The 9,394-nt window shown below is 37.3% G+C and overlaps 1 protein-coding gene across 1 annotated transcript; it reads right to left on the bottom strand.

Moving 5' to 3' along the window:
• Positions 1–1,265: 1,265 nt before the first annotated feature.
• On the bottom strand, positions 1,266–6,365 carry neto2b (neuropilin (NRP) and tolloid (TLL)-like 2b). Its single transcript, XM_056766837.1, has 11 exons — positions 6,335–6,365; positions 6,237–6,293; positions 5,922–6,065; positions 5,481–5,729; positions 5,320–5,367; positions 4,570–4,697; positions 3,917–4,145; positions 3,440–3,553; positions 3,036–3,166; positions 2,305–2,833; positions 1,266–2,188 (listed from the first exon to the last, which is right to left on the bottom strand). Exons 1-10 carry the CDS (start codon positions 6,363–6,365, stop codon positions 2,339–2,341), a joined length of 1,626 nt encoding a protein of 541 aa, XP_056622815.1. The 3' UTR covers positions 1,266–2,188; positions 2,305–2,338.
• Between the last annotated feature and the right edge of the window lie 3,029 nt (positions 6,366–9,394).

Here is a 9,394-nt window from a genome sequence, read left to right as displayed (position 1 = left end):
CATTTGATTAATGTTTAAACAAAGTCATAAAAACTCAACAAAGCTCACAAACAGAAAAGAGCAGGCTCACCTGTCCTGTGCTCATTTTGATGAAATGGCATATAGAGGGCCGGGAACCAAAATTACTGGTAAATCCCTGCGAGAAAGATAGCAAGCGCATAAACATTGTGTGTTTGTGCAAAACACTTCATGAGTTTCTTGTAATGAGTGCAATGTGATATAAACTCTGCTGTCTTCCTGACCTATATATACCTGGCTGAAATAGGCCAATGCCAGGCCAGAGCTGCATGCCCTATTAAGCTCTATTGTGTTTGACACTTTATAGGAGAGAATAGAAACCTGCTGTTGTGCAAGTTGGACAGAAGAATATGGCTCGTCTCTAAAGATAAAGACAAAAAAGTGTGCAACTTACAGTGGGACGACATTGAAAAGAACATTACTAATGAAAAGTTAATTTCAGTAACAAACAAACTACATTTGAACAAGAATTTGGAAAGTCAAACGTGCCTGTAGTTGAAAGAAAAAGGAAAAACAGCTAATAAGACACAATATAATGTGGGAAAATGAACAAAGGTAATACAACATGAAACTGAATTAAAAAATAAAGCTACATTAAACAACTGCAAAGAACAAGTATAAACAAAAATATTAATTCCAAAGATTTTGACTGCTGGAACGGTTGGGCGAGGATTTGTACATGAGATGTGTTATCTGAATGAAGAAATTATGTAATGCAAAGGTAAAGAGGTCTACAGTCATAAGAGCTAAGGTTATAAACTACAACTGTGCATTTTCGGATGCTTTCGATGAAACACATGCTTTTGAATAATGAAGATTTTCTTTGTCTCATAGTAATCAATAAAGAGTATTTCTACATTATGTGTTAATACAAAAAGAAACTTGTATAATGTGACAAAGATTCCTAACACTGTGTGTGTATGTCAACATGCACCTGTCTAAAACAAAAAGGAGAAATACTTTTAATACACTTCTGAAAAATAAAGAAATTCAAAGGAGGGACTCTTTCACCCCGCAGTCAGTTGATTAAACATTACTTTCATTTCTCCGGAAAGGGGATTTCTACGTTATGCAAAACGATAAAAAGTCATTGTTCTTGCACATAAAAATACATTTTAATATGAATGACTGTCTCAGTGAAAATGAAAGAAACTATACAGTAATGATTTTGTATTTTAAAATGTGATGTTTATTTTCACAGATTGGCTCAATAACAGTCCCATGTGCGCTACGTTATAAACAAGACCAGAAAAATGATTAACTTCTCCTTTTCATTACACCTCACTGTGCACAACACGACATAAAAATTCCATGTAAATTACCATCTTAGTCAATTATTAGTTTGGTTAAAGTAAAAGGGCAAAATCAAACCATCTCTAGTCCACATCTTAATGCCTATACATTTTAAATTTAGTCATTTAGCAGACGCTTTTATTCAAAGGGACTTACAAAGAAATCAACTGGAACAACAGAAGGACAGCAAAAAGCATAACTGCAGTACAAACTGGTCTCATAGCCTACAACAGTACACAAAGCTAAGGATTTTCTTTTATATTAAGGATAAAAAGAATAGAAAAAATTCAGGTGTTGACGGAAGAGATGTGTTTTCAGCCGATTCTTAAAGATCTTGTAGCAGCGGGCAGTTCATTACACAAATGTGGAACAGATCCAGAAAAAAATTAAGTAAGGGTGATGTTTCTCTTTTAGGGATGGCACTACAAGATGTAGTTCCTTTGCAAAGCGTAGTGATCTGGCGGGGAAGTCTGTATTAGCAAATGAAGATAAGGGAGTTCCGAACATGTGGTGGTCTTGTAGGCCAAAGCCGAGCTTTGAATTTGGTGCGAGTGACTATAGGGAGCCAATGTAACTTAATGAAGAGAGGAGTGATGTGTGCTCTCTTCGGTTCATTGAAGACCACTCTTCCCGTTGCGTTCTGGATCATCTGTCGAGGTCTGGTTGTTCAAACTGGAAGGTCCAGCCAGTAGCGCAGTGCAATAGTCCAGTCTGGAATAGGACTTGTATAGCATGCTCGGACAGAAATGGTCTAACTTTCCTAATGTTGTAGAGGAAGAATGAACAGGGCCGAATGATGCAGCATGATCCGTGAAGTTAAGCTGATCATCTATTACCACTCCCAGGTTTCTGGGTTTCCAATCTTATTTGTCTTGGCCTGAAATGATAAAAGATAGAGAGAAGGTCACAAATAGTATTGGGGAAATAAAATTGGGTTATAGAGAGAAAAGTTTTAACCTTAAAAATATTATAAAGTAATATAATGTAACATACAGTATGACAAAGTATCAGCTGACTTTCCCCTCACTCAGAAGTCAATGGAGAGGGAGCGCTGCTGGACAGGGTTGGCATGGTTACGCATCATCAAGACACCTCCACGGGCCATTACATCATTGTACCCGATCTCCTCCATAACCCGCTCCTCCAGCCCCAACTCCCCATCCTCCAGCACCTCACGCAGACTCTGCACACTGCGAGTGTGCGGACGCGGAACATCTCTGCTCTCATGGAAACTGCTCCAACCTCTGGCCCCTACGATGCCGCTCATTTCCTCCGATGCCTGAGCAAGCTGATGTGCTCTGGTAGCCATGGAAACGGATGAAGAGTTGCCCTGCATGCCGCAGTGATGCTCGTGGATGCAGCGGGATGTGTTGGAGGACCGGCGGAGTTTATGCATGGTATCCAACTCCTCAGACAGTTCATCCGAGAGCTCGGGCTCGCGCATGGAAAAGAGTTCATAATGAGGTGGCTCAAGGACTTCCTGCATCTCGGCCGCGCTGAACAAACTCTTGCGATTCAAGACCTTCGGATCCATGAAACAGGTTATGTTTTTGAGTAAAATTTGCTTACTTAACATAAGAACTTTAAATTGAACGATTTTGATAAATACTGAAGGAAAATTTGAATAGTTTGTGTAGCCCAGGCCACTAAAAAAGTGGCATTAATTTTGAATTTACATGTTTTTTATCCCAAATCAAAGCAGCAATTTCTTGATCAATAGTCACCTTTTTTCTTGGTTGCTTCATCTGTATGAATACAGAGATGAGGAGGAGGAGAAAGACCACACCAGTAGACACTCCAATAACAGTGCTATGAGTTTTACTCATCTGCTGGAAAAAACTTTTTGACTTCTTTTCTGTGTGAGAGAGAGAACGACAGGGAGAAAACAACAGAATATTTTCTAAATTTCCAATCAAGCATTTTCAATGAAATTTAATTGTTTGTCCTAAGGTTTAAAATCATTTTTATACACACAACTTGTACCAAATCTTCATTTAAAAAACAGTAATGAGTCTTTGGGTGAATTAAGATGTATGATTACTTTGATATCCTTGTTTAACTACCCATTCAAATAAAAAATGTGTCAATGGCGACACACGCAGGCACATTGCACAAATACACTTTTTACCTTTGCAATTATTCTCGTCCCATGGGAACACACAGTTCTGAACACCATTACAGACCAGCGTGTTGTTGATGCACATGTTGCTGTGACAGAAATATGTGTTGGCCGAACATGGAGCTGCAAACCAAACAAGTCACTAATGAGATGCCAGACAGACAGATGATGTAATTCTCATAATGTTCACATGGTGGAGCTCTTACACCAAACATCTGCACTGCTTTATTGAACCCTTGGTCATTCTGATTGTGAGTGCCATGCAAAAGACTCCTGAGGTCATTTTGTGGCATAGTTCAGATGTCGCTACTCATTCATATTTATTGAATTCAATGTAAAGTAAATTAAACTTACATTTTCAAGTGACTGAAATAGAGACTGCACTTCACAGGACATAAAGTCACTTGTCAAGTCATTTCTGGCAGTTATAGACATATAGATGAATTAATTAAAGTGCAGAAAATGAAAAGTCAAAGGAAAGCTCACGTTCAACGAAGATCGTGAAGATCATACGAAACCGACTCAGTTTGCTGGTCTCATCGGCCCACATTCGGACCACACCAACAGCGTTGTCAAGTGTGATGTCATTGGCGACGGTACTGCAGAATTTGGCCTTTAGGTCTTCAATGGCATTGCTGCCTTCGTAGATTGCAACAAAGTTCTTTTTACATTCATTTGAGTTCTCCATCTGATAGTCCAGAAAACGCAGGTAGATCTGAAAGAAAGAAAGAAAGAAAGAGAGAGAGAGAGAGAGAGAGAGAGAGATGTTAAGGATGTTAACAAGTTGCTGCTAGTGAGTACATATAAAAACAAAAAGATTTATTACTTGGATGTCTGGAATACAAACTGTAATTCAAATTTGAACAATTTGCAGTCAAATATTTTGTACATCAATTTGCTGAAATATTTCTTGTATTTTTTATATTTTATAGTTAAATCAATTTAATGTGAATCCATGTTCTAGTTCTGTTTATTTATATATATATTATTTAAGTAGAAATGTAAAAAATAAACGCAAAGTAAAAAGGTCCTTTATCACCTCGACGAGGTTTATTTATTGAAAATGTCTAACTCACTTGGCTCAGTCTTTACATATCTCATTGTCAGCAAAGGAGGAGAGCCCACTTTGGATTACTAACCTTAGACATAGGCGGAGCTCGTATCGTCCATATACAGTCTATTGCTTCCCCTGATTTCACCTTGTTTTCCTCTTCAACCTGACTAGATCTGATTATACCATCTGATCCAGACAGATCAAACTGACAGTCTAAGAAAAGGAGACATTGGGAAGACAAATAACATTGAAATATAACAAATTCATACCTTCAGTGTATTTGAGAGTGCAGATATCCGATGGGAAGTGTAATACTAATAAATTCTGGGCCACTGAAATATTCAAGAGTTTACATAACGTCTGCGCTAAAGTTTTCATTTACATTTATATTTGCTGGGTTCAGTAATCATAGCAACTGAAACACAGAGCGTGTTGGCTGAAATTCTGATGAAAATGTGCTAAAAACACGTCGAGTCATTTTAGTTTAGCTGTTTTAAATTGGGCGGTGAATGCGGTGATGCCAATTCAACACTGTCAGGTGAGGGTTTAACAATCTACTTTAAACTACAGCTTTGGACAGAAACTAAACTGATGCCAAATTGCAATAAAACTGCATGTGTTATAACTCCGCTACTGTCCAGTATACAAAGAAACCTAAAGTAAACGATGTGCAACTATCTGACATTTCAAGAGGTGGTTTCCAAAAAAGTCACATCAACTTCTTTGTCTGGTCAAACAACTTGATCAGTCAAAAATGCAACAACAAACAAACAAAAATGTCAATTTCCAGTTGTCTCAAAACATTTACCTAGTTTTTCAATAAAGTCATATTCACCTGGAATGGGATTCAGAAGTCCTCCAACATGAAGATGAAAATCAGGATCTAGACATGTTTGTGGAATAAAATCATATTTACAAATGAATGAAAACAGAACAGAGAAAAGTTGCGAAATGCAATACATATTATGAAGCATGTGTGTGTGTGTGTGTGTGTACCTGCAGTGTATGAATATTCCACCCTGAATCCCAGTCCCTCTAACTCCTCATCGCTGATAAACCTGATCCACATGAAGCGTCCAGAAGAGGTGACCACTCCTGGACTCTGAGCACCGCAGAAACGATTGATCAATGGAGAAAAAGCAAACGGCCCGTCGCGGATTTCAATGTTATCAAATCGACACTCGAAGGACGGCTCGATGTAGTACAGGTCATCGAAGATCAGCTGGATTCTCTTGCGTGGATGGGCTGATGAAGAGACAGCGAAACAGAAACAGAGGTCATAACATTCCTCAAAAAAAAAATCACAGTCCAAAACTGACAGGTCGGAGTAATTCAAAAAATACATAATGACAGAATCCAATTCACTTGCTTTACACAACGAAACAAATAAGACTGAACGATGAATCATTTCTGTGCTTGTGGGTGTGAGACGCGTACCCTCCAGAATATAAACACACTCCTTGTTTGCAGGGTAGGTCTTTGGGTAGTTTGGAGAACTGAATGATCCTCCATTGGCTGTCTGGATTAAAGTTCCACAGTGAGCTGGCTTCTTATCCTCAATAGCCACATTCTGAGGCAATGCTACGAGAAAGAAAACACACACAAATACATGATGACACACATTCAAGACATTAGAGATAAAGAATATATTTAACAGGCTTTTCCTTAAAATGCACAGATTTGTTTGCCATTTTCTGTTTCTAGCATGTGGGTCTCCATTCAAGAGTCATAAAGCATTTAACATGTACCGACCTTGAGTTTTCTGTGCCAATGCAAACCCCTCCTCTATCAGGATAAGCAGAAACAAGACTGAAAGACAACATAAAACAGTGTTCACATGCACACTTCACTTTTGAAATCTGTGTCAGGCTGGACCTCCATTGTGCTTAACAGCATACCTTAAACAAACACAGCTTTCAGCCAGCAACATATAGAAAAGCAATATTTAGATTTGTCTATATTCTGGTTTTATTGTCTATAGTCTGGTTAGCAGGAGATAATTCCATTAGAGCAACGGCGTTCCCTGCTGAGATAATATGGACATAATGAGTCCAATAAAATGGCTCCATTCAATTAATCAGTCATTTCATGCCAGTACATACAAACCTGTTTTACTAAAGTTAATTTATGCATAATATATGCAAAGATGTAATACCTTAAACACACATAAGTAACTTGAATATAAGATTCTCTTAATGGGACTAGTCGCTATAATTCCACTATTTCAGCAAAAAATCATGCAAAATATAAAAGGTGGTAACCTCATTTAGGGGTAAACCCAAATTCAATTTAGCAAAACGTTTTTGTTTATTACAGTCTAATGTCGTGACAAAGAAACGGCTTCATTATTTCTGTGGATGATGTCAGATTATGTACTGAGCACATAATAACCCTGAGAGAATTCGCTGTTTATCCTTCATATTTTTGGGAGAGGGTCTGTCCGCGGTTGAGACCCTCATTGAACGCAGCGGGAGCTGTCCATTCAGCACCACACTGAGAGAAAACCTCGCAATGTGCCTCCTGCATGCTACATACTGTGCAGACCGTGACATATAGATCAACTTTCATTGAGTAGCCTAATAATCACGGTATAATTTGGTAGAATTATCATGGTAGAATTTTTGTAAGTGTTCTGAACCTATTTTATAATTCTCCAAATACGTTTGAGAACTTGCAAAAACAAGTGGGCATCCGATTCTGAGGTTTGGTTAACAAATATATCAACATCAATAAATAATGAAGCAAAGTTAACTCACCCTCTTGCATTTCCACTTCGACTGAACACGTTTGCTCTTGGGAGATTCTTTTCCTCTTGTCTACATTTTCAAAGCCAATATTAGAGTACAATTAATTGTAAACGAAACATTTCCAAGTCCATTTGACAGGGAAAGCACAAAACGTATCGACTCCCTGTGCAGAAACCCGTGTAGGATGGTGAGGGGTGCACTTGAAGATCGGCTAAGTCTTCATCAATGTTCATTGTGATTGTGGTACCACAGAGGAAGCTGTCCTTATGAATATTAAAACGTCTCGCGACATCAGCACGGTACGCGTATCTGATTGGCTGAAGGATGCAAAGCAGGCAAGAGTAAGCTGCTGCCTTAAACCCTCGTGCATATTCATTTCATCACTTCACTAGACTATCTAGGAAGATTTCGAAAAAGAAAACATGTGGTTGTCATAGTTTTGACCAAAAAATATTTTTTGATCATCCTCTTAATTCTAACTGGAAATTTACACTTGGTAAGTGTAAACTTCAAGGTGCTAAGTCATACTTTTTTGCAAAGATCTTATGTCCTACCTAGATACTCTCATCGACTCCAATCCAAAAGCCCTAAAAACTGTAACGTTGTGTCATTCATATGATATATTTTAAAATTTTGCATCTCAGATTATCCTTGGCATTGTATTTGTTGCAATAAAAAAATATGTCCGCGTGACCTAATGAATGAATTCATACAGTTGCCAAGCAACATGAAAACAAGAAGCAAACTTTACCTTTTGCGATTTCCATCATGTTACAATAGGTGATAATTCATGTAAAATAACATTGTGATAATTCATTGGTGACCATTTGTGATAAACAGCTTGGAATGTTGAACACACCACTCTCTACATTTCAAAAGTAGATCTGACTGAATATCTGGCACGACAAAAACTAAAAATGTTTATCAAACCCTCTGGAGCTTTACACTGAATAAATGCGCCCACGACTTTATCAAGAGTTATTTTCTATTCAAGGTTCAACATGACCCAGCCTGCTGACAACTAACATGAAAAAGGCTTTCATAAATTACTTAATCTGCCGCTGAAGTGTGATGGCATGCATTTGCAATTCAAATAAAGTTCTGACTCCCTTTCATCTGTGACAGAGGAGATGAGGTTCTCGCCTGAGAATAGAGATTCTGCCTCATTCATTTATAATGTCCTAAAGGAAACAATGAAGCAACTTTAATAGAGTGAAGTCAACATGCATTCGCTGAGATTGTAGATTATGGCCGGTTCTCTTTGAAGCCAAGTGTGTGCAAACTGAGTCAATTATTTGAGAAGTTAACATTTTAAAATGAGTAAAATGATGTTTATGAGATAGTGATTAGAAGTTAATAAACAAACATGCAAGATGCAATTGCAAATACATCTGGTTTAAAAGTTTGCTGGTGTTCTTTAAGATAAACTAACACAGTTGAATGATTAAATGAGGAAGTTCAGAATATTATAACAGATTTTTACATATTTTAGCATAGTAGGAAAAATCACTTTAAATGTCTTTGTTCTGTTTAACATAACAGAAGATATTTTAAAGAATGTAGGAAAGCAAAACAGTTCTGGGGCACTTTTGACCACCATTGTCTTTTTTCCTACTATGGTGGCCAGGAAGTGTCTGGTTAAAAGCATTCTTCGAAATATCTTTCTCTGTGTTTATCACAACAAATACATTTATACAGATTTGGAACAACTCGAGGGTGAGTGAATATTGAAAACAGGCATTTTTATTTAAGGGTGTACCCTCCCTTTAAGTCAATGTAAAATGAATTTAGTTCCCGTTTACTGCTCATTTATCACTCTATTATGTATAAATCCTTTGTGCACATTATTCCATATAAAACAAAATGTTAGTCTTACTTATTTTTATCAAAATGTAATAATACCTCAACAAAATCTGAATAATGCATTTAACTTGGAAGTACTTCACATTATAGAGTGGGGTTGATATTGAAAGGTAATATTACAATATACATTTAAACCAAGTATTTTAAAAACACAAAATGAATTTTCAGCAGTGTGCATAGTTTTAAAACAATCATCCTTCTGTTATAATTCCTGCTCTGATGCTTTGCAATCTCAGGATCTCTGGATGTAGTGGAATCCGTAAATACCCGTCTAAAATATTCATAACTCATATGTAAAAT

The sequence above is a fragment of the Triplophysa dalaica genome, chromosome 14 (assembly GCF_015846415.1).
Source record: "Triplophysa dalaica isolate WHDGS20190420 chromosome 14, ASM1584641v1, whole genome shotgun sequence".
In the NCBI taxonomy this organism is placed as follows: Eukaryota; Metazoa; Chordata; class Actinopteri; order Cypriniformes; family Nemacheilidae; genus Triplophysa; species Triplophysa dalaica.
Note: the sequence above shows the minus strand (reverse complement) of the source record. Positions and strands in the feature narration are given on the sequence as shown.

Coding starts and splice junctions, on each gene's coding strand:
- neto2b (XM_056766837.1), bottom strand. CDS start 6,365: ATGGAGGTCCAGCCTGACACAGATTTCAAAA. Junction 6,066..6,236: donor ATTGGCACAGAAAACTCAAG/GTCGGTACATGT, acceptor TCTTTCTCGTAG/CATTGCCTCAGAATGTGGCT. Junction 4,146..4,569: donor GAGCTCCGCCTATGTCTAAG/GTTAGTAATCCA, acceptor TCTTTCTTTCAG/ATCTACCTGCGTTTTCTGGA.